The 25,487-nt window shown below is 46.1% G+C and overlaps 1 protein-coding gene across 10 annotated transcripts in view; it reads right to left on the bottom strand.

Moving 5' to 3' along the window:
- Positions 1–25,487, bottom strand: part of NCOA1 (nuclear receptor coactivator 1) — a 358,899-nt gene that overhangs the window by 16,794 nt on the left and 316,618 nt on the right. For all 10 annotated transcript variants that reach the window (XM_066626702.1, XM_066626700.1, XM_066626699.1 and 7 more), the window contains 6 exons: positions 25,197–25,337; positions 23,836–23,983; positions 19,863–21,204; positions 10,625–10,796; positions 7,577–7,762; positions 5,364–5,490 (listed from right to left, as the gene is read on the bottom strand). In XM_066626702.1, coding sequence (XP_066482799.1) covers positions 5,364–5,490; positions 7,577–7,762; positions 10,625–10,796; positions 19,863–21,204; positions 23,836–23,983; positions 25,197–25,337 — 2,116 coding nt within the window. The remainder of the gene's footprint in view (positions 1–5,363; positions 5,491–7,576; positions 7,763–10,624; positions 10,797–19,862; positions 21,205–23,835; positions 23,984–25,196; positions 25,338–25,487) is intronic.

The raw sequence follows: 25,487 nt of genomic DNA on the forward strand, positions 1-25,487 counted from the left end.
AGAGATTCACCAGTTCAAAATCTTGACTGTTGAGGACATTTCCCCCCCCCCCCCCCAACAAGTCTTTTTCATCAAGTGCAGTTCTCTTGAGATACATGTCACTGGAATTGGTTACCGATTTGTTCCCAGATTCTGAGATCCAGCCCAAGCTGAGACGGGAAAAGAATGATGAAGTACATGAATGCTGGTGTGGCCTCATCTAGCTGGACCCTTCTTATGGTTGAGAAGACCTGCTCAAAAAGCTTCTAGGCCAAATGTCTGCTGAAATCTCAGCAGCCAGAGGCTGAAAGAAATCCAGTGCACAAGGGGGAAGCTTTAGTGTTTAACTCTTTGCTCTTCCCAACAAGTAATGAACAGAAGAACTGTGTAAAATAGTAACAACTGTACATTAAACTATGCAAATTAAGAGACTGCACAAGCCTCTTAATTAAGTACAATTAAGAGATTGTACAAGCCACTGAATTTTGCTTTTCTTGCTGCAGAGTTTTAATTTTTTTTTAAGCTGGGAGATGCAAACAACCCCGATTAGAGGTGGAAGAGACCATCTGGTTGAAAGGTCCACTCCCCAGCTCTCTGCAGGTAAAGCCATCTAACTCAGGCCATAATATGCCACAAGCAGAGAGCATGTACATTGCCAGAAAGTACCTGGAGAGCAAGTGGTTCCAGACAACTGAAGCAAGAGAGTTAAATTCTAATTCTCTGACACAACCATAGTCTTCTGTCCCAAATAAATATATGTCAAATTGTTGGAATATTGCTGGCCATAAAAACCTACAAACATATAAACTCTGTTTTTCCCATCCCTTCCTGGCCTTCTGAGATCCCAGATGGACTTGTTTATCATCCTATCCTGTAGGCCAGCCATTTCCAACCACTATGCTGTGGCACACTGGTGTGCCACGGACAGTCTGCAGGTGTGCTATGGGAATTTGGGGGAAGATCATTTGTTAGTAGGGCTACTGGGGGATGTGAGCTGCTACCACCAGTGTGGTGTGTCTTGTCAATTGTCAAAAACCTGATGGTGTGCCTTGACAATTTTAGTATCTTGTCAGTGTGCCATGAGATGAAAAAGGTTGAAAATCACTGCTGTAGGCTCAGAGCAAACACTAGTTATTTTAAAAATCTCACTGACCCAAAGAAATGTTTCTGGCCACCAAGTGCTCATAAGCTATATAGTTCAGGGGAGAAATTAAAGGGTTTAAAAAGGTCAAATGGAATCAGAGAAAGAAAATTAAACATTTTACTTTACAATGAAAAGTTAAATAAAGGTAAGAACTTACATCCCCCCACCTATTCATGTTTCTATGTCTCACAGCCCAATCCTAACCTGGCTGGCCTGCCCCATATCCAACGCAGGGTTGGGGCTGAATGTGGCTCAGACCAGGGCAAGGGGAATGCACTCCCTTTACCCTGGGTAACAAACACTGCAGCAGCCCTAATGGGGCTACTTGGATCTGCACCAGCTCAAGAGGCGGCACAGATCTGAAAAGCCCAGAGCTGCTCTGGCTGCAGGGACTGGGGTTAGGATCCGGCACAAGTGCTGGATCTTGGCCCCACCCCCTGCTCACCCATGGCCTGCCTGCACACTTGCCCACCCCAAAATGCCTTCTTCCTGCCCTCCCTATGCCTCCCCCAGACCCCCATGCTAGCCTGACATGGCTGGCTTAGGCTTACTTTTCCGCCGGCCCAAGGGGGCTTGGGCTGGCCTCTCTCTTTGGATGGTGGCGGGAAAGTGTTTTATGGCACTTTTGCAACACCGCTGGGGCATTGCAAGGGACTTGCACCGGTCCAGGGTGCTTCTGGGATTGCGCCCTCAGTTCTCGCCCTTTGGGGAGAAAGGCGGAATATATAAAATAAATAATATTTATAAATAAATAAAAATTTAATAATTTTTTATTAAATAAAAAATAAAATAAATATAATAAAATAAATAAATAAAAAATTCCCTGTCTGCAAAATGCAGCACCATCAGCCCATCCCTCCCCACCTTCTTCAAAGCCAAAAATTAGAAGAAAAAAACCTGGAACATCCCTGGCCCCCTCCCACCACAGACATCTACAGGACTGTCATATAGCTGCTGCAGCTGGTCCTTGAGTGGCTGCTGTTGGTCCTTCTTGCAGGAGCTTGTCACAGAAGGAACAGCTGCTCTCTCAGACCCTGCTCAGCATATATCTTGCAGTAAGGAGCAATCACAATCCGCAGGGGAAAACACAGTTAATAACAAACGGGACTATAATAAGCCTTACATATGAAGCTCCATTTTAGCTGAGTGCCAAATGGAAAACTGGGGCATGAGGCCAAGAGCCAGAAACTGGATCTTCTGTTCGGCGCTCATACACTAGGGCTCTTTCTGTCTGCCCTGAGCAAATAGCTTAGGTTGCTTGTGTCTGGAGCAGGGCTTGTTCATCCCTGATGCCAACTGAAGCAACTGTCTTAGGCAGCAGGATGGTGAGGGAAGCCCACCTCTGTCCACCTACTTGATTCTACTGCTCTTCCTCCTACTTTCTGAATTGGAAAAGGAAGAGAGGAAATGTAGAGAGGAAGGGGAGTGCTGAGCTAAAACACTGAAGAGTGGGAGGAGTAGAGGGCGACACATCATTGGGTAAACGGGTAGAATTTGCATGCCACTTCAGGTGTCAGGAGGGCTGGCCCTGACCTGAAGAGGCACAGGGGATGGGACACTAGAGAAGATTTGTGTTCTAATCCTCTCCCCCCCACCCTGAGTATCTCTGAATAAATTAATTTCACAACCCATTTGCAACTTACTACTGCAATTACAAAATGATTGGAACTGTTTTTCTGAAGGACTGGAATAGATGGTATTATATGAGATGAGATACTGAAAAAGAGGCTGGAGAGACCTGATCATGGAGTGTCCCTGCATAATAACTCAATGCCCACAAGTCAGGTTTTCCAATACTCATTTACAAACACAATCATTGTTGCACTATCTCCTGCAACATCTTAGACACTAGATAGCAGTATTTTAAGTGGATGCAAGGAAGACATCTGGTCCCAAACCAGAAAGCTGACAGAACCATGAGGAAGGAAGAGCCTCCCTCCCCCTAGCAAACACACCCTACATCTAAGCATGCCTGACTGGCTACTTATCCACCCTTTCCTCGAAAACCTGAGAAGGAAGGAGACTTCTGTTTCTTTACTCTTGAGATTTAATCATGCAATCTGCCATCTGAAGTTTTACTGCTCATCTTGAGCAGGGGTGCCCAAAACCCGGCCCTGGGGCCATTTGCGGCCCTCGAGGACTCATAATCTGGCCCTCAGGGAGCCCCTGGTCTCCAATGAGCCTCTGGCCCTCCAGAGATGTGCTGGGGCCCACGCTGGCCTGATGCAACTGCTCTCAGCATGATGGCCAACTGTTTGACCTCTTGTGTGAGCTGTGGGACGAGGGCTCCCTCCATTGCTTGCTGTTCACATCTGTGCTGCTGCAGCATCAGCAAAGACTGGCTTTGCTTTGTGCAAGGTCTTTTATAGGCCTTGAGCTATTGTAAGACCTTCATTCATTCATATAAGTTCCATCTCTAATATAATCATTTATGTAAACTTATTCAAATTTGAAAAGTAAATTAATTCTTTTCCCCCCAGCCCCAGACACAGTGTCAGAGAGATTATGTAGCCCTCCTGCCAAAAAGTCTGATCTAGAGTAAAAGTAAAATTGTGTGTGAGCTAGGCCTAAGTCAGCAAAATAACTGATTTACAGCCCAATCCTAACCTGCCCTGGAATAGGTAGGCCGGCTGGCTGACCTGTGCTGTACCCACAGCAAGGTTGGGGCTGGCTGTGGTGCAATTTAGGGCAAGGAGAAGTAATCCCCTTACCCGAATAATGCAGCAGCAGGTTGAATGGGGCTACTCAGAGCTGAGCCATGTAAATAGGTAGTAAAGGTCCAAGCAGCCCGGTGTTAGGCCATGCCTCCCAGGAGGGGGTTTAGTATCCGGCCTAAATACTAGATCCTGGCACCACTCCCCTCCGGGCCTGGTCTACCCACTGGTCTGCCTGCCCTCCCCCTGCTCCAGAAAGCCCCCAGAGGAGCTTCTCTGCGCTCCCCAAACCCCCGCACTGGCCAAGGCAGGCTGGTGTAAATCTACCCTGCGTTGGCGCCATGGAGGCTGTATTTGGCTTTTGAAGGCTGGTGCACTTCCATTTGCCAGCCTCCTGACTCTCCTGGTGGACTCTCCTTAAGGCACTTTGTGACACCTCTGGGCTGGTGCAGGGGATTTGCACCAGCCTAAATGGACCTTAGGACTGGGCTCTTAGGGCGCAATCCAAACCTGCGCTGCAGCAGGCAAGCCAGGAGGCTTGCGCTGCAACCAACACAGGTTCATTGGCTGCAGCGGCTCAGCCAGGGGCAAGGGGAAGCTCTTCCCCTTACCCCGGGTAAGGGCTGCTCACCCTAATGGGTCTCCTCGGACCTGCCTCCTGGATCTCTGGAGGTGGTGCAAGTCCAAGGAGAGCGGAGCGGCTTGAAGCTGCTCCGTTCTCCCTGGGGACAGGGTTGGGATCCGGCATAACTGCCGGGTCCCAGCCCTGCCCCCGGCTCCCCACATACTCACCCATCACCCACCCTCCCCCGCCCAGAAACACGCTCTCCCGCCTCCTCCCAGCCCACCGCCATGCCTACCGTTGCTGCTTGTGTCGGTGCGGGTGCGCTGACACAAGCAGTGGCGAGGAAGCTGCCGCGGAGGCTTCTGCTGGCCTGCGCGTGTTGGCTCATCTACATGCTTCCTCCCACGGAGGTGCAAATGTGTTTTAAGGCATGTTTGCGACCCTCCCGGGGACTTATGCCAGCCTATGTGCCAGTTAGGATTGCACCCTTACTTATTTTGAGTTGCCACAAGTGTTACAGCAATCAGCCAGTGGTGGGCTCTCACATTATGCTCCTCAAGCCCCCACTGCTGGCAATGCCTCTGCTAAAGTTTTTTAAAAAACAAACCCATGGGAAGCAGCAGAACCCAAATCTAACCAAGAGGTAGATCAGTCCACAAGTGAGGCCCACATAGTACTTTTGAACTGATATCACTTTTGCTGCTAGAGATTCAAGTGGAGGAAGGTGTCCCTCAAGACACTTTGGACCAAAGCCATTTTAGACTTCAAAGGTCATAACCAGCACCTTGAAACAAACCTGGAAACAAACTGCAAACCAACGCAGCTGGGATAACATGGGTGTGACGTGGTTATCTAGCCTTGCTATATACTCATGCAGCTTATGTGAACTCTATCCCTGTAATCACTCACCTTACCGGCTCCAGATAAAAGTCCTCCAAAGAGATGTAGACAGCTCTGACACAAATGTACGCTCAATTCTGCCTGGACAACATACAAGACTACCCCACACTCTTGCACTTACTCATCTGGCTTGCTCACAGGTCCTCGGTTGATAGAGGCCATGGAATTGTCTGCCCATGGGATCTGCTCCCTCATTGCCGGCTGTCCAAACTGGTGGTCTGTGACTCCCATTTCCAGTTCGGGCAATCCTGAGGAAGGGGGAGGAGACAGAAGGCAAGAGAAAGTTGCACATCACTGTGTGAGTCGGGAGAGCAAAGAAAGATAACCCTAGCCTGTCCTGTTCATGTGGTGGGGCAAAGAGAGATGATGTGAGAACACCAAGCATGTCATCCCGAGACAAGTTAGCAGGGGAAAGTACCTTCAGCACCCAGATGCTCAGCTTTTTAGCTCTCTCTGAGGGCCTGTTATAGTTCCAGAAGACAGGAATTCGTTGTAAGGGGCAAGGCAACCAAGCATAATGTTAGAATATTCCTTCTAGGGTGGCATATCTCTTCTAACTCCTGAAAGTCCTGTGATATCAAGGGAGATCTTAATTTCTACAATCAGAGCCAGTTTGACTCACAGAAAGGAAAGTCAAAATGGCAATCCTACCATATTAAATGAGGAATAATCCAGCACAATATTCTCTTGCACAAGTCTTACGACTGTGCACACCTCTTGTTCATTTTGAATGAAGTTTGTGCAGAAGAATGTCCTGCTGGATTGAACCCCATGCTTTAGACCCATCTCCCACTGACGTTAAATGGCACTCCCAATTCTGCCACCTCATAGTAGGGCCCCCCGCCCAGCTGGGACTTCCAGATCAGCAAAGTCTGCACACAGCCTTAGACTGGAGGGTACCACCAGCCTTCTCATTATGTTCTTGACTGGTTGTGCAGCAGCAAGGAAAGATCCTTAAGGTTGCCTGGCAACAGGAAAATGAAGGCAGCACTGAGAATTCCAGTTAAGCAAGGAAACACGCCACATGGCGGTCCTGATGAGGGTGCCTGTCCATGCGCCTGCTGACTGTGTCAATTTGGTCCATGTCCTTCCAGAAATCCCAGTTCTAATCAAGTATAATCACACAGTGTCCTTCTGACAATGGGATCTTACCCACAATGGCCAACTGGATAAAAGGAGAGAAGCCTGAAGCCTGGTTTGAAACCTTTTGGAGAAGTCTTTTCCTAATTGTGCACCTTAGAACAGGATTTCCACCAGAACATCTGGATCCCTTGAGGAATTTGCCAGATGGTACGTGCACTTCCCCACCATTACATAATATTTGCATGCAGACCTTGAAGGCTGATGTGCTTAAGTACTTCCTTGAGGTTATGCTGCAGCTTGAGTTCTGTGTTATTTACAGACCTAGGAAAACTGAATCACGAGTCAATACATATGCTGGTTGCTTGTGCAAGTGTGAAAAGTCTGCACAGCAACAGGGAACTGGCAGTGTCTGAAACTGCCATATCTCTATACTTGATTTCAGTTTTGCTACTTGTGAATTTTGGGAGTGGCCCTAGAAGAGACACAGTGGAAGATTTCTATGGTGTAATTCAGAAAACAGGAGTGCCATATTTCAGACATGGCGATGCTGGTAATATCAGGGCTTTGGGATTTAATGTATATGAACTGCCAATGCTAGGATAATTCCTTTCAGAGCTTTGGACACACATGCACAATGCTGTCATGCAAATCCTCCATTCTTGCAACTGGGATACGATAGAAGTTAATTTTTCTAGGTTTTGCAGGGAAGATGCTTCCCTCGCTGACTCTCAAGATGGCTGTTGTGGCTCCTGCACTTTCCCTTCAGGGTGAAAGACTGAGCTTCCAGGCTTCAATGGCATTCCAGCCCATACTTACATTGGGCTGATATTGCTGTTCGTTCCTCACTCGAGGTAAGCAGGGATTGGTTTAAACTGAGGGGCAGGACTCTGGCACTGTGGTGGGAAGACCCAGGTTCAAATCCATGCTTAGCAGTGAATTTCACTGGGCATGCTTGATCAAGTTAACATTCCTCAGGCTAATCTCCCTCAAAGGACTAAAGGGAAAAAAACACATCATAGGTATATTGAGACGACCACAAAAATCCTGCACACACAATATCCCTCCCCTATGCCTCAAGTGGCCAGGAAGAACTGCGGGTGTTTGGTTGGCAACCTTCAGTCTCGAAAGACTATGGTATAAGCCTATAGCACCCAGTATTCCCAGGCGGACTCCCATCCAAGTACTAACCAGGCCTGACCCTGCTTAGCTTCCAAGATTAGATGAGATTGGGCATGTGCAGGGTACACATACCTGTGTCAGGCTGGAAGGGGTTTGGTCCAGGCACTGCTCCCCGGGCATGCTCAGGTGGTAATCCAGGGTGAGGGCTGCTGCCATTTGTTGCAGGGAAAGGGGCCGCCCTGAGCTGAACAGGCTCTATAGGGTCACAGAATTCAAACGGGGACCGACCGGCTTGCATTCCCTGCCCACCGTTGACAGCTACAAAGTTAGGAGACAAAACAATTCAGAGAGCAGCACAGGAGAAATGCTTTAACTTTCCTGGTCTTTAGTCAGTCAAAGCAGACACCAGCAATGACGCTGGACAATGTCGGACAAAGTGTCCAGGTTGCATAGGTTGATGCAGGAGCATCATAGAAGCTCACGTGGCTGGCTCAGATCCATCTCACTCTCCCACCCCTGAAATCTCTCCTCTGAGAGAAAGGGGAAGAAAGATGACCATGCTAACACAAAATGCCTCAAATAAACCATGAAGAACTGTATGGCTTTAGTGGCCTTCACGCTGAGCAGAAATCCCTCCATAGACTGGACTTCCCAGGTAATCCACCAGAGGGCTCCCTCCCTCTTCTCTGACATCTGTCTGCCAGAACATTTATTTGCACGCATAATTAAGAACCACTTGGCCCACTGCAATTTTCATGTACAGAAACACTCATGCAATTAGAATGATATTTAGGAATTGGTTTAAAGTTTAAACAAGCTTCTGACCCCAATTTGCAAGGAAAATCCTGCCTCAGCTTAACTGGTAAAATTTATTTTCTGCTAGCTTAATTTTTTAAAACATTCCTAACTATGAGCACTGTTTGTTTAGGGCAGCGGTTCCCAGACTTTAGAAGTCCATGGACTACTGAGGTAAAAACTGAATTTGTCATGGACCAAATGTGGCTGTGTGGAGTCTGGTCTCTCTTCTCTCTGGTGGTCCATCTCCCAAGCGCTCCCCCACAGAATATCAGAGACAATAGAGAATGGACTGCCCTCAGTCACAGCTGACACTTCAATGGTTGTGGCTGTGGGCGGTACATTCTTCTCCCTTTTTGGTGGTCTGTAGAAGATTGCTTGCTTGGTGAGACACTGGAAGTGATAAAAGGTGATTTTTTTCCTAAGACCTCTCAGACCTTCTCAGGGTCTCATGAACCACCTGTGGTTCACGAACCACAGGCTGGGAACCAGTGGTTTAGGGGATCTCAGAAAATGCAGGCACAAAACACTTAATTTGATATTGACAATTGCCCATTACAGCTGCAGCTTTCAAACTCTCAGAGAGTTTGAGGACCGCAGTAAATCCTTGTAGGGGAGCGGGGCAATGGAGGGAGGCTAAGGGGGGCTGCAGGGACTGGGATGTACTCACTAGTCCCTGCAGCAGCATGTCAGGGTTGAGGGAAGCCCTGCTTGAGCGTCTGCAGGGCTCCCCAGCCTTCTAAAAGTGAAAGCAGAGCAACTGCACTCCACTTCTGGTTTTGCAGAGCTGGAGCGCGATCGCTCCACTTTCACTTTTAGAAGGTTGGGGAGCCCTGCAGATTCGTGTGCAGGACTCCCTGCGTCCCTGCAGGTTGCTGCAGGGACTGGTGAATACATCCCAGTCCCTGCAGCCCCCCTTAGCGATGCGATCCTGGGAATCGCGTCGCTGCCTTCCCTCTGCCCCCACCCCTTAAGGGGACAGAGGCCAGGGCTGTCAGGCTGGGGCATCACAACGCCCCAGTTTGAATAGCTCTGCATTACAGTCTTGAAATGCATCGAGGCATTAATGTACACCCAATATTACACAATCCTTTTTAAAGTATCTCATGCTTCAATTCAGAAGATAAAAACTGAAAATTCCCAAAAATGAAAATGTCAGCTTCAAGATTTAAGCAACACCACTCATGAGGTTTTGGTTTAATGGAATCCACTGGTTCATTTAACTTTTCTCATGCATTACCATAGAACTGCCCATCCAGCATTAAGATATAGTCACAGAGAGATGTTCCATTCTGACCTCCTGCAATGATTTTTGACTCCACTGAGTATCTTTGTTATTGGACCATCTCCAGGACATGAATGCAAGGCTTTGCAGGACATGGAGTTCTTTGATAGGCAAATTTTTTTTGTTAATTCTAAGCTTGCATTTCAACTGAAGACAATCCATTAAAAAAATGAAAATAGATAATCTTACCCAACCTGCAACTCTTATTCTTTAGTATTAATGCTCTACCAGCAAACTAGTTTAAGCAATTTTCTATATCAGTAATGTTCTCCCTGTCTTCTCCAAAACAGTTAGCCCAGCTGTAACATATCATGGCCTTAAAGCCAAGTTCTTGAAAGGCAGCATCATCCCAGTCTTCAGATTAAGAATCTTCAGCATGCAAGTAATTGGCCTGAGTCAAAAGCAGCTGTCCCATCTTCTTACTATCCCATCTTCTGGGTATTCCTCAGAGGTAAGATGGGACCATATCAACCCATATAATTGTTGACCCATATGATGGGTCAACTGGTGCAATCAGGGATCTGACAGATACTTTTCAAGCCACTTGATGCCTCCCACTACTAGGGAAGGCAAAATCTGCCTCTTTTGATGGTTCTTCTGCCTACATCGCTATCATTCATAAACCTCACTTGGCTTTAGGAATGTTGTCTCTGGAGTTGAGGAGGTATGCTCTTTCTTTCACCAGTCTGTAGACAGCTGGTGACAGTGCTTAGCCTCTATTTTAAGTGCTTCTCAACCATTAGAAAAACTAACACACACTTTTTTCCTATACAGAAGGTCTTCTATTGGTCCAGGCATATCTGCCTGGAAGACTGCTGTTGTTTATGAGAAGGTCCACCAACCATGAATGGGTACCACTGCCAAATCAAATTTGTTTTTTATGAAGGGAGATGGGCAAGAATTTGGAAGAAAAATGTTTACTTATTATCGATCAATGTCTGGCTTTCAGCATGTCACTACAAGATAACTAGGCTCCATCAAGATACTAGAAGTAGATGCACAAGAATTAGACTGGCTCCAATCCAGATATTAAGGAAAAATAAGAAAAAAAATAAGAAACTCTACCCATAAGAAAAATATTTCACAGCACTGGTACGTACAGTTCATCCCCGTGGGAGTTCTTGCTGGGGTACTAGGCTGGAGGGATGGGGTAAAAATTTCTGCCTTGACAGCAACGCTAGTACTTTCAGTTGCTTCTGATCCACACAGGCCTGGGGGCAGCTGAGCAGCTTTCTCCAGCGATGGCAGTATCTGGTCAAGGTCAGATGCAAACTGAAGGAAGCAAGTGAGACCACAGGTCAGTCAGTGAGCCTTCAGAAGGATGGCACAATCCAAACAAGAAATGAACACTGACTCTGCTTGGGTGCTGCAACTACTTTTGGGCTCTCTACAATGCTTCTCATCATTAGTAATGTCACTGGCATTCTCCAAAATATACTTGTGACCCTTGGTGTAACCACATGCCACAAGGGGAAGAAGCCTATTTGTTCCAGTGGCAAAACTTTTTGCAATTTGAGCACTTGGAAACTGGGATGATCCTGCCATACAAGGGCTAGCATGAGAGAAGAATAGCCCAAGTTTCTATCTTAACCACTAGTTGTGTGTATCCTAACACCAGCTTTGGTAAGCTTCTACTGTCCAGTGACCTAGACAGGATTTATTACTCCATCAGCATTTTCTAGTCTTTCTGTAACAATTTTCCAAGGTTGTAGTTTTCTCTCAACTCCAGGGATGGCATCACAGATCAGCTGGGGAGGGTTTCCCCCCTTCAGACGGCCCTCACTACTGGTGGCAGTGGTAGCACTCAATGCACCCTCAAGAGGTGGGTCAGGAACATGCTGGGGAGACCAGTGCAGGACTCTGCCCCAGGGTTCCTGCCACCTAGTGTTGGCACTACCCTTTCCTTCCCGTGAAGATGGTATGACTACATGTGATTCTTTTCTTTATGCAAAACAGGCACTCTGCCTGCAAACCAAAGGTAAATGCTAATATGCACTGCATGGAGAGGGGATAATAGCTCAACACGGGGCTGCTGGTTTTGGGGACATCTGCTTATCATCACATTTTGCTCCATCTTTGTAGTGGGATGAACACATTCACTGTGGGTTGATAAGTCTCTTAACTTCTCCACACTTTGGGCAAAGAACTATTGCCTACCTCTGACCTGAACAAGCAGTGGGTCATTCTGTCTGCCACAGGGACCTGATTGTTTCTTGCTGCCCTTCCACTATTACCTTTCATAAAGAATCATATTATCCTTCATTATAAATCGTGATGTGGAGAACACTTGATTCTATCCCATCTCCAGATTTATTTTTACCTCCTGTTCTGCTCTACAAACACTCAATTTATTTCCAATGATGTTTAATTTAAAAATGAGTCTGCAAGTTCTGCACTGCTGTGTAGTAGCTGCTGTGCATCCCTAACAGCCCTGAGATTCAGTGCTGGTTTGGTGGTTGCCTGGATGAACACAACAACTCCTAAGCAGTTTCTTTAATGCTGCTGGGAGTGAGAGGGGGCTGCAGTAATGGTGCTGAGACCTACAGTTATAACCACAATGTCTGGTGCTATCACCAGACTGTACCAAATACAGAGCATGACTTCATCAATTGCAGTGTATGGAAATATCAGATGCCACCACCCTAATCATGCAACGGAGAGAAAGTACTACTCAAATCTTGTTCCATCCAGAAAACTGCAGCACTTCAAAGACTCTAAAAAGTGAACATCTAGAAATGTTGTGAGAATGAAAACATTTGCAAGGTGACAAGAGCTTACTTTGAGCAGGATGAGCTCCAGTTTGGAAACAGGAGGTTTCAGCTCACTCTCTGTCACACACACACACAAACACACACGTCAAGGCGACACAAGCTGTCTTGCACATGTATCAGGGGAACACTTCTGTTTGAAGGTAACTCTGTCCTTGAATGGCTGCATGAACTGGACATTGACATTTGATCTAGTCTAACTGATATATAAGTCCATGTATTATATGCCACAAGCTAAATAAATAAATAATAAATTTGCACAACTTTGGCTTGGCCACTTACTGCAGCCCTTCCTTGAGAAAGCAGACCCAATCCACGTCTGGATTATTGCACTGTACTTTATGTGGGGCTGTCCTTAAAAAATATTTGGAAATTATAATTGGTGCAGGATGCTGCAGACATGTTGTTAATGGGGCCTCTTGCTCAGAGGATGCAACTTCAACATTATAGGAACTGTATGGGGTCCTCATTTGTTTCCAGATCCAATTCATGGTGTCAACACAGTTTGCGCTCTGCTTATCTTAAGGACTGCTTTCTGCTGCATTGTCCTGTCCACCCCTTAAGGTCTTTCACTGAGGCCCTGCTTTGCATGCCACACTGTGTATAGCTCAGGCACAGAGTAAATGTGCAAAAACCCATGCAAAAATCAGCATCCACAGATGTAGTGCATATTTGAATGCAAAATCCATGTGGGTTTCCTTATCTGTTAACTGTTTTCTCATGGACTAAGCCAAGTACCTTTTCTACTTCTTAAACTGCGAGTATGGAGACTTCCATAAGGACTGAACTCATGTTGAACTCATGTTGTTGTTCCATACCCATGATTTCTAAATCCTCAGAGGAGTCAGTATAGTAACCTAGACTGGAGCCCTCCCTTGCCAGAACTCATCTTACCCTTGTTTATTGCTTTAATGAGCAGCTGTCTCCGCCTCTTTCTTGTGGTGACTAGGAGAGACAGCAAGGAAAGCAGGACGGAGAGGGAGAGGCCCCCTTCCCTTTGGGACAGTTAAGAGCAAGCAAGAAGATCAGGGCAGTGGAAGCTCCTTTTGTATGATGTAGTGCCTTGGAGGGGATGGAAAACTGACATGAGCCCCTCTCAACAGCTTTTTGATCCTTGTCTTGCTTGCCAAGAAGAGGATGGAAAAGGTGCTGCAGGTGTTGCTGTCACCTCCTCCTTGCTCTCTCTGCCTACTCATATGAATATCAGAAAAGACCTACTGGATCAGGCCAAAGGCCCATCTAGTTCAGTTTCCTGTCTCATAGAAGCCCAGCAGATGCCTCTGAGAGCACTCAGAAAAGAAGACACCTGTACCCTGTTGCCACTCACTTGCATATGGCATTCAGAGACAGGCTACTTCTAACATCAGGAGGCTGAATATACCCATCATGGCTTGTGGGTATACCTATGATGGACTTTTCCTCCATAAATCTTTCCAGTTCTCTATTAAAGACATCTAGGTCAGGTGCCATCACCACAGATGGAGCCCCACAGATCACAGCAGATACTCACCTATAAGTTGATCTCACAGATAAGTTGAGGGCAGGTCTTGAGCCAAAATCATGGAATTTTCTATGACCCTCAGATAAGTTGGGGATTAAATTTAGGGGGGTGGTTGACTATAGTTTTCTCTGATTTTACTAGAGTTCAGATGCTGAAAAATAACCTACCAGTGTTAACTAAGAAATGTACAGTCTCTAATTTATTAAAAATTTGGTAAAAGATTTAAGATACATTTTATTCATTAACTTTTTAAATTTTGGTTTACACAACCTTTTTGTAAGCACTATCAGAGTAAGTGCACTGTAAACAACACACCAGTAGAACCATTAATCAAATTCTTCTTTAAGGTGCCTGGTGCGTGAAGCCAGAGACTCAACATATAACATACAACTTACAACACATAACTGGGAGCATGTAATTCAATTTACAGGAGAGACAAACAACAAGGTATGACTGTGAGCAAGTGCAGCTGCACATAGTTGCAACCCTATTTACTCAGAAGTAGACCCATTGCTTTCCCTGGGTGTTATTCTTAAGTAATGGTGCACTGAATTGTAGCCTTGGACTTTGTCTCAAATGAAAATGAGGATTCCATCCTGGTGTTTTAAAAATCAGACCCCTAAACTTAAGGGGTTGTGAAACTCTTTGAAAATGAATTGCCAGGAACTGTTCTGAGGCAGCAGCAAAAAGAAAAAAGGAGGCATTTTACCTTCTCCAAACTGGAGATGGGATGAAAGTGTTTGTGGGAGTTGTGAGGAGGCTTTGTGAGGAGTACAGAGCTGCACTTCCATAGATGCAATCCCCATAAGTACCTTCATTTCTCTTCCTATATGGAGAAGCTAAAATGGATGCCTCTGAATATTGTAATAACTAGTAAAAATTCCTTTTTCCTCCACCCGTGTCCTGCTTCTCAGCCCAGATCCACTTCCACTTCACCATACAGCTGTTAAGCTCCCCAGAAGCTCCCATAAGCCCCCACTCCAGCCACTGCATTGACTCATGTATAAGTCGACCCAGGCTTTCAGGGTCAATTTTAGGCACTTTTTGACTTAGAAGCAAGTATCTAGGGTGACTGCGCGTTGGGTGAATATTTTCTTTTGTCTGCTCTAACTTTCATGCCAGTCAATTTTAATGGATGTTCCCTGGTTCTTCCTTCTATCCACCCCATGCATAATTTTATACGTCTCAACCATGCCCCCCATGGTGCTGGCTGCTTCAGTCCAATTCTTGTTTGCTAAGGGGGCAAAAGCATCATGGATGCTGCTGTTGCCACCCATTCATCTTCCTCTGCCACCCTATACACGTACTGAACACAGTGGGACTTACTTCTGAGGAGGCATATATAGAATTGCGTCACATACGCAATGCATGTGGAACAGGGCCTTTTCTGTCACAGCCCCGGGCTTTGGAACTGCCCCCCCCCCACAGGAGACGTGGACTCTCTTCCAGCTTTCAAAATCCTTCCTGTTCCACTGAGCTTTGGAGTGGTGTTTTTTCTGTTGCTACTGCTCTTTTGAACTTGACCCTATTTTTTGTTGTATTCTCGCACATGCTTGAGCTTTATATTGTTTTTTTATATATTTCTGGAACCTGGAATCCACTTGGGGCTACATGGAAGGCAGGCTCTAAATGAAATGGAATAAAACAATCCTGCACAGCAAGTGCAAGAATGGTCACTAGCTGGAGTTTGGCATGTCCTTTGCTGAAAGACCCCAAATGTGTGCATTCTGTTCCAAAATTAGTTGCTCTTCCTGAAGCTGGACATTTCCACTGTGGCCATCAGGGCCTAAAGAAAAGAGATGACCAAATGCATGCAACAAAACCTGCAGGAGCTTTGCTGTTTTAAGTAGAAGCACCACTTCTGGAAGGGGCAAAAGCAGGGAAGAGAAGGAGACTGTCAAATCCTTCTTCACCTGCTTCTGCTTCTTTTCTCAAACTGTATGTTTGTGGGGTCATAAGAGCATTTGGAACTCCTGTGGGAGAAAAAGTGGTTTTTAGGTGCAGTTTGAGACTTTTCGGCGAGGCCTGAAGACCCTTCTGTTTAAACAAGCCTTCTGAGTTCTCGGCCTTTTTAACATCTTTTCAACACCTTTTAATATTTTTTAAATACTTGGTTATAGGCCTGATTCTTTTATGATTTGCTGCTCTATGCTCTTTTTACTTGATTACTTTTTATCTGACTACTGTTTTTATGATATGTGTTATATGCTTTTATCTGTTTTTTAAATTATGTTTTTAGTCTGTTTTAACCTGTTGTAAGCCACCTTGAGTCCCTTCGGGGAGAAAGGCGGGGTAAAAATAAATTATTATTATTATTATTTAGAGCAGGCTAGGAAAGGGCTAGGCAGAAAAACAGGGGTTCTGGGTTTTATTACATGCATTTGAGTAGCAAGTGTCCTCAATGTGTAGCTAGTTGCTCATGTAAGAGCTAGTCATTAAAAGAACAATTGTTATTTCCACAGTGCTATGCATGCCAGTGGTGCTTTTTAGTGTCACTATCTAGACAGACAGAAACCTGCTCCAAAGAGCAGATGACGCAGCTCTAGTGTAGTTTGTTCAGAACAAGGGCTAATTAATACAATCTATTTTCAAATTTAATATTTTATTTATATTGGAAAAAATTTATCTTGCAGTGGATGTTTTCAAGAAAAGTATGTAGCAATATGTATGCTAAGCAGCTCGCAGATTCCTTCCAGGTCCCGAGTCAGAGATAGTTTGGTGATAGGGACTGCACACATGTGTCACAGCAGTCATCATCTTGGAAGAGGCAGGGTTTGTGTAAAATGGGCAGGATAAAATGCGTCTTCTGAAACAGTGCTTCCTCCTGGAAAGTTTTATAAACATTTTCATAAATAAATAATCATCTGCTGAATGTGTCAAAGGCTTTGTTTTAATCCAGTGGTTTCTCTGGGAGAGTTTGAAAGCCTTCTAACAGTGAAAGTGGAGCAATTGCACTCCACCTCCGCAAAAACGGCACATCCAGTTTTGCTCCACTTTCACTTTTGCCTGAGGAGCCCTGCAGATGCTCACACAGGACTCCCCACACCCCAGGAAGGCTGCTGCAGGGACTGGCAAGTGCACCCCAGTCCCTGCAGCCCCCTGAGCGACATGATCCTGGGGATCATATTCCTGCCTTCCTCCCTGCCCTGCCCCTTAAGGGGAAAGAGGCCAGAGCTCTCAGGCTGGGGCATCGTGACGCCCCAGTTTGAAAAGTCCTGTTTTAATCTAATGCTATTAGAGAAACTGACAGACCGAATGAATCCACCTCTCAAAAGGAGTGGCTAAGTCAGATAGTTCTGATGTAACTGGGCAACCATCTGTTGCTACGTGACCAGTAATAGTGACTCCAGCCAGGAATAATCAAACTTTTGAAGAAGAGATGCTTAGTGAATCCTTAGCTAAAATTCAAGGACTTGGACCTACACATTCAGGTTCTCCTGGTACTGGATAACATTTATGCAGCTTTCCCTGCTATGTTTTGATGCTGCTTCTTCTGTATTTGCTGCTACTTAAATACATAATAAAATGTTCTAAGTCGATTATTTAACTGACTGACTTAACATCACAATCTCCTAAAAACAATTTGCACACACAGGGTTCTTGAGAAATTCCTGTCCTGATATGGGGATAGCTCAAGACATTTTGCCAGCTCCAAGCAGCTGCACTATATGACTCAAGAATGTAGCTCTAGAGACCCCTGGGGTTGAGCTCTTCAGGCTGACTGTGCAGCTGAGCCAGCCCTTTCCAAATACTGGTGGGATCCCCTGCACATAACTTAGGGCCCAATCCTATCCAATTTTCCAGCACTGATGCAGGCACAATGCAGCTCCAATATAAGAGAACAAACCCTCCCTTACTTTGAGGAGGCCTCCATGACTGCCCCCTACTGCAGGATGCAGTGCACGCCCCATTAGCACAGATGCATCAGGGCTAGAAAATTGGATAGGATTGGTTCCACATTCTCTCCAGATGTGCAGTGATTCTATGAGAAAATAAATTACTGAGTGACATCCTTAAGAATCACCCCACGCAAGATTTCCAATCACACATTCACTGTAATCTGGGTGTTTTTTCATGGCGCAAGCCATTCTAGTCCCTCCTCCGCCCTGCCAATAATTCTCTGGCAGATTTCCGGTCTCTACCTGTATCTCTACCAGCAGCACCTGGCTGCTGAAAGGGGCAGAGTGTATCCTTGAGGGCTTACCCTTCTGAGAGCAGTAAAAATCTTACTCCTGTCACTGACAGCAGGATTTGTGTGCTTGGTTTACTATGCTAGGGAGCATGGAGGGCTGACTTTAGGGGCTGCATTTACTGTTTCAAGGCCTTTCAATCCCTACATTTCAGGCAGGCAGGTTCCTTCTGGTCTCCTGCTGGTCCACATAGCAGAAATGAAGGGGGCTGCTTGCCTACTATGAGTGTGGGGGTACCTGGGGGCTCTTTCCTCAAAGTCACCTTCTTTGGTCTCAGTCACGAGACCAGCATTAGAGCTGCAATGGCTCATGGAAAGCAGACATCCAGGTGTGCCCAAAGCAGCTTGATTTATAAAGTCACCTCCTGGAGCCATACTTAGCTTGGCCACGTTCCTTCCACACAGGATTGCTTTTCTATGCATCTCCCCCAACCTGATGACAATTGGAGGAAAGAAACAAAAGTATCCAAAGAAACACTGATGGAAGCCATGGGAAGATTATTTTGCAGATGGAATACAGAGGGAACTGCAGTGCTGCTAATGCCTCACTAGGGATCCCTAGTGAGGATCCTAGACAAACAAGAACCTTGACTTCATTAAGAGGCTTTATGCCTACTTTCTTACCAGAGGCTTGTCAGAGAGCTCTGGGCTACTCAAACACAGTCACCCATTCTGTCATAAGCCTGTAAAGAGGGTTCTCAGCTTGTTTTTGAATGTCAGTCGCTTCCTGGTCTATTGGATAAAAAGGATTAAGAGCCTTATCTGTGTTGTCATCTCAGTTCCCTGCATAAAGAAGGCACCCTCTGCTATTCTTAGCCCCTTGCAATGAATATTTATATGCCAAAATCTCTCTAGCAGGACCCTGTCATTCCATTTAATAACTCTAAGAGATAATAAAGGCTTCAAATGACTGGTTCACAGCTAACAAATGCAAGGGAAACTTAGGCTGTAATCCTATATGCATATACCTGGGTGTAAGACCCACTCAACACAATGGGGCTTACTTTTGATTGCACTGCTCAACTCTCTTCGATATGCTTAGCTCACTCACAGTCTTGTTTCAGAATGAGCTGCTGAGTTCAGGAAATGCTGTGGTCTTTTCAAACCTCAGACATATTTAATTTGATGAAATGAAGTCAGTTTCTAAAACTCTCTCTCACCAGCAAGATTTACACTACAGCAGGATAGAGTTTCTGCTGAGAAATCCAACAAAACATGTTGCAATAAAGTATTTTACCCAAGGAAGCAAATGAAGGTAACTTCTGCAACAGTGTAGCAAACAGGAAGTTGAAAGAATAGCCTGGATCACCTGTTTACCTGGTCAAACAAATCCACATTGTGACAGAGTGTGTGTGTGTGTGTGAGAAATGGATACATTTTCCCTGGTCGACATTCCTTATGGACATATGAGGCTTTGAGCCAGGCCATTTCATGAATGTGTCTATACTTCATAGACACAGCAGCCATCCAAGATCTCAGGTTGCCCAGCCCTGCTACAAGACCCTTTTCAAATGCAGTTGATAAAAACTGAACCTGCAATCTTTGGCATGCAAAACATGGGATTTGCATCAATAAATCCTTACATCAACAGGGCACTGAAAATTTCATTTCATGAACCTAAAATCACCAAGGCAGAAGAGTTTGTGAGCTTCAGCCCCAAACAACAATTTGCTCCTTCAGACAAAGATACCAGAATGGCTCTTGCAAACACAACTGGTGCTGTCTGAACAGGAGTGGTTCCTCGGTGCATGCTTCAATGCCAAGCAGATTGCCAAGCCCATGTTTAGGAAGCTCTGTGAGCCAACAGCAACAAACCAAGCCCTATTACTGTAAATGGCACAATGTCTTTGTGCTTTTCTAATGCAGACAGACAAACCCACCTGGCTCTGAGGTTGCAGCTTCACCTCTTCCTGAGCCGAGGGCTTTGTCAGTGAGGCTGGGGCTGCATTGCAGGGATCCATTTGGTCAGTCTTCTCTTTCACCTTCACATCATCCAGGCTTAGGGTGGGGTTGGATGCCAGCTCCTTCTCATCCTTGTCAAGCAGGTAGCGAAGGAGCTGGTGGTCTTTCAGATCTTTCTTCTTCACAGCGTCTGCCTCCAGTCTCAGGTCGGGAGTCCCTGGGGCCTGGCCCTGCAGGGTGATGGCGGCAGCTCCTCCACCAGGCACGTTCTCTTTCTTCTCGTGCTCCATGGATAGGGTGGTGATATCAGAGGGGCTGCCCTCCTGGAGCAGCCGGTGCAAGATCTTGTGCCGCTCTGTGAGGGAGCTATGAGAAGAGGGGCAGGCGCTACCCATGGGGTTCCCAGTGGCTGAGGTCCCAGAGGTGCCTGTGCAAGACAAGGGCTCTTTGCAGCTGGTATCTGCGTCCGTGTGCCGCAACTGCTCCTGTGCTGTGGTGGCCAGGAGCTGGACTAGCTTGTGGCTGGTGACCTGAGGGCATTTGCTCTCACCCTCTGAGAGTCTGTCGTTGCCATGCAGCAAGCCAGAGTCCAAAGACTTGCTGTCACTTGGGCCACCATCAGAATGGATCATGTCACACAGGAGGGAGCTGATCTCCTTGCTGTCTTTTGGCTCTGTTTTCATGGGTGGCATCCCCATTCGACTGGGTGAGTTCTGGCTGCTCAGCTGCCGCAGAACAGGAGGGGGTGTGGAGTACCCTACAGGGGGGCTGGGCCCTTCAGTCAATCCCTGCATGGAGTTCAATGGAGCGCCTGGGAAAGGCCTGTTGCTGATGATGCTGCTGGCACTACAGTTACTCACCATGCCCACTGGGGAGTGTGTGGGAGGCATTGTGGGGGAAAAGGGGTTGCTTGGCACTCTGGGCCTATGACCCAGTCCAGGGCTGACTCGATGCCTGGGAGACATGAACTGTGGCGGAGGGGCACTGGGGCTGTTCATAGGGGAGCTGTTGAGGTTTAAAGCATGGTTACTATTCTGGGGACCAGCCTGTCCCTGGCTTAAGGCAACATTTGTTCCCATCTGGCTCCCTGGTGAACATCCAAAGCTGGCTTGGCTGGTGGCTGCACTGTTATTGCCATGCAGACCAGTTCCAGGCGGATGACTTGCACTAGCTGTTAACATGCCACTGTTGGAGGGAGGGAGGGCTGAGGGTAGACCCATGCCTTGTCCTGGAGAGATGTTGGGGTTCAACGAGGGACCGACACGAGGAAGAGGCATCCCAGCGTTAGTGTTCTCTTGAGGCGAGAGGGTGCCATGTTCTCTGAGTCAAGGGAAAAATACAGAAATGAAAGAGGTGGTTAGTGGGAAACAGGAGCTGGTCAGATGCTTGTGTGCCCTGACATTTGGTTCTCTCACTTTCATAAGAGTGGAGATGCACACCTGATAATTAGTAATCCGTTTCAGATTTACATGGAAGATCAGTGAATGGGATGACAGATTCGGTGCTTCTGTGAACACCCCAGGAAAAGCCATACTGATGGCTAATTCCAATACGGTGTTTTCCATGCAGGGACCTCTGAGCAAATTATTTCAAACGAACTCAGTGGAGGCAATATTATAACAGAAGAAGCCTTCAAAGCTGGAAATGTGAAGAGGTTACAAAGGACATTTTGGTAAACAGGACTTTGTCTGAACTTATACATGGAAGTCAAGAAACTTTCACTGTGCCTGGAATCAAATATAGGGAGTCACCTACAATCTTTCCTTAAAGCAGCATCTAGACAGGGCTTTATTTGTTCCTCCTTGCCCTGGCACTTACCTTGGTAGGTTTCTCATTCAAACATGCTTCTCAGACTTAGCAGCTTCAGTTTGATTTGTTTCTAACATAGTGGTGTCTTTGCACGGTTGCATTCATTCACCCAGACTCTTCCATCCCCCTACCCTACCTGCAATAAATTGTATACAACAGGCCCCACAAAAGGAGGGGGACACACACCCTAAGGTGGGATAATAAAGAAGCTCACTTCCAAAACTTGGAGGTAGCTAATTCAGCTTCTCCTTAAAAAAGAATGTATAGCAAAAATAAAATCATTACAGCAATCAAGGCAGTTAATAAGGCACTAATGTGGAAATTCACTTCAGGAAAAGGAATAAAGAACAATGAGGAAAAGGCTATGAAGGTAAAAAAAAATAGGGGTGTGATAATGATCAGATTGATAAACAGCATATCTCCATCCACAACAACTGCAGGAAGGTTTGCACCTGCTTAATGGGGTAAGAAAATCTGGAAGTGAAATGGTGAATAAGATCGATCGCAAGATATGGTGTGAACTGTACCTCATCTTTCTGCAGTTGTGAAAAGCAGATTATGAAACAAATAATGCCGGGGCTGGGCATTCCCCCTTAGCGGCAGACAATCAACCTTGAAACACCTGTGTGACTTACTTGCAGATGGAAGCCTGTTTGAAACTACTTAAGATTAACAATTGGCTAGTGCTCCCTCAGATTATCAGACCTGATGCTTCCCTTCTGACTTTTTAGGGAATCTTGAAAGCAGAGTTTCAGAGTCTACTTCAAACCCAGCCTTCCGCTAAGTTCAGGATCCCTACAAACTGCCCCCTAACTGCAGGATGCAGCACATGCCCCACTGGCACAGCTATGCCAGTACTGGAAAGTTGGTTAGGATTGCGCCCTAAGACAGACAATCATTTTTAAGAGAGCAAAATGGAGGTTTCAGAGGGGACTCACTTTCCATGATGCATGCACACAATTTTTTTGTCCCACTGTTGCGTGTGGCCAAACAACTTGTGCAAGGTTTCAAAGCAATATAAAACCTTCCAAAGATGTCATGTTCACCATTAGCCAGATGGATTTATAGGGGGATGAGACAAAGTCATGGAAGAGAAGTCTAGCATGGCTACTAGTCCCATTGACTATGTGGAACCATCAAGTTCAGGGGAAGAATGCACCTGAATGCCAGCTGTTGGGTAGAAATGACAGAGGGACAGAGCTCCCTGTCATGTTCCACGATTGGACTTCCCAGAGGCATCTGGTTGGCCTCTGTGCTGGATCAGAAGGAGCCATTTTGGTCTGTCAGAGTGAGGCCTGCTTTTCTTCTGTAAGGCCTGTTTACCAATAGGCAAAAGCATAGAGATGCTGTGGGCTGTGATCCCCTGTTGAAACCACCTTCAGCTCTCTGTAAAAAAAAAAAAATTACATCTCTCCAGCTTCATCCACCTACTTTTTATAAGGTTTAAAATGTTGCAGGAGGGAAAGACAGTTGCCTCTGGGTCTTTCACATCTCCTCAAGGGGTCCAATGTGAAAGAGTCCCTCAAAATAGTGGGCAAAAGAGCAGCCATAAAGGACTGGGTGGGAGGTGGGGAGAAGAAGGAAGAATGAGAAGGCCGAAGTCCTACAAAGTCTCTCTGCATGGTATTTAGAAAGCTCTGACTTTGGTTTTATTAACCAAAGGAGGATTAATTAAAACTCAACAGGAAATAATAATAATAATAATAATAATAATAATAATAAAACTTTATTTTTATCCCGCCCTTCTCCCAAAAAGGGACCCAGGGCGGCTAATTCTGTTCCTACCCACAATAGTATCTTTCTCTGAGGCAGTGATGGTGTTTGCTCAGGTTAGGCCATTTTCAAAAACTGGCTCTGAGAGAAGGATGGTACTCCCTGAATTCCACAGCCTAAAGATCAATATCAGAATTAACCCAAACATTTCCCAATATGGAGTTAAGCCCAAAGTATATAGGCTTGAGTTTCTTGCTCTGCTTGTCACAATAACTATCCTGCAATGCCTGCGGGCATGGCTCAATCTGCAAACTCATGGACCCCCTCACCCCAAAGAGTCATTTGGATTGCATTTCACATACTGTGGGAAACATTTTCCAAGGGAGGAAGGGAATCTGCCCATGAACCAGGGAATGTCTCAAAACTCACCTCTCAATGATGTGAATGCCCATGATGAAAGGCTGCATCTCTGGGCTTTGAGGGCAGCAGAGTTTGCACTTGGTGTGGGCGCTCAGCACAGTCCCATCGCTCAGCGTGAACCGATAGGATGGACTGAAGGCTGTGCTCCGTGTCATCACTGGGGAGAGAGAGGGAAGGGGGGGAGTGAGCACAGCCTGGATTGGGATGCTTCACCCTCCCCATAGTATTGTCTTCATCAGGAATAATCTCAGTAGACCTTCCACCGTCCTATGCATTGCACAGTCTTTAGCTCCTGTTTCCTTGTTGTCACTTCAGAATTGTGAAGTTAATAAATATGATTCTCATTTTACAAATGGAAGGATTGAGACTGAGACCAGACACTTTTCTGAGGTTATCTCAGGGCTCCTGTGTCTGAGCAGGTCCTTGAACTCAGATGGTTCCCAGATCCCATTACTCCAGGGAGAGACAAAATTGAAGAGATTCTTTTTAGATGCAGTGTGGGCAAGATCCAAATCAAAAGGAACAAAATTCTTCCCCCAAAGTTCTATGGAACTCATCAGTACACGAGGCCAAATGCTCACGGGACTAAAAGGGCAAAGCCCCTCTGCTGCAGACCTGGACCTGCAATATTGCAGTATTGGCCCACTGTGCAAAACTGTTGCAAAGATGACTTAGGTATCGTGTGTGAAGTGGTTTGTGAAATTGCTTTATAAATCCTAAGAGTTTGCTATTTTTTTCATTATGCTCCATGGAATTCAGGGTGGCATGTTTCATTTCTGTTCCCCCATTTTATCCTCATTAGCAACCCTGCAAGGCAGGTTACACACACACAGAGAGAGAGAGAGAGAGAGAGAGAGAGAGAGAGAGAGAGAGACCCAGGACCAGTCAAACCCATGAGCATCATGGCTGTGTGGACACTAGAATCTCGGTGTCTGTAGTTTAAGTCTAGTGCTCAAACCACTAAACATACTGAAGCAGTCCTCTTAATGACAAGGCAGCATCAAAAGAAACTGTGCCCTTGGGTTGGGGCCAACAAGACAACCAGTCTTGAATTCACTTTTGTTCCTTCTTCCTGAAAGGGCAGCAAGAAGGTCTCTGGATTGGCACGGAACCCCTGTGCTGGAGGCCAACTACCTCCCAGGACAGGTTGCCACAGCAGTGGGGAGAGAGGATTGGCAGCTTGCTGGAATTCTATTGACTACACAGGCAAGCTCCCCTCGCCAGCCAGAGGGGCCACTGGCATTACTCAGCCATTTCAACAACTTCCTTTGGTAGCAGCATTTGCCTCCAACACTGGTTTTGTATTTGCAGTTCGGAAAGTACTTATCCAGTAACAATGGCAGTGCGCGCAAATAGAGAAGCCTTTTTACCTTCCTGAAATAGCTGCTTGGCGTAAGATGGCTCTCTGCCCTGAGGCTGGAAGAAAGCATAGATGCATTTCCTCACTAAATCCTCCCAGCCGGTCCGGCCTGCTGCTCTCAGGGAACTGGTGTCAATGGAGATGATTTTACCTTCACGGGGAAGAATGAAATGAACATGTTAAAACTGGAAACATGTAGCAAACACAGATGTGTCCGAACACACTTGACGACTGTATGAAAGCACAGAGCATGGCAAATCAGAAACTGGTTATGAGAAAGTGTTTCCACCACTTAAGCACT

This window comes from Tiliqua scincoides, chromosome 1 (genome assembly GCF_035046505.1).
Source record: "Tiliqua scincoides isolate rTilSci1 chromosome 1, rTilSci1.hap2, whole genome shotgun sequence".
In the NCBI taxonomy this organism is placed as follows: domain Eukaryota; kingdom Metazoa; phylum Chordata; class Lepidosauria; order Squamata; family Scincidae; genus Tiliqua; species Tiliqua scincoides.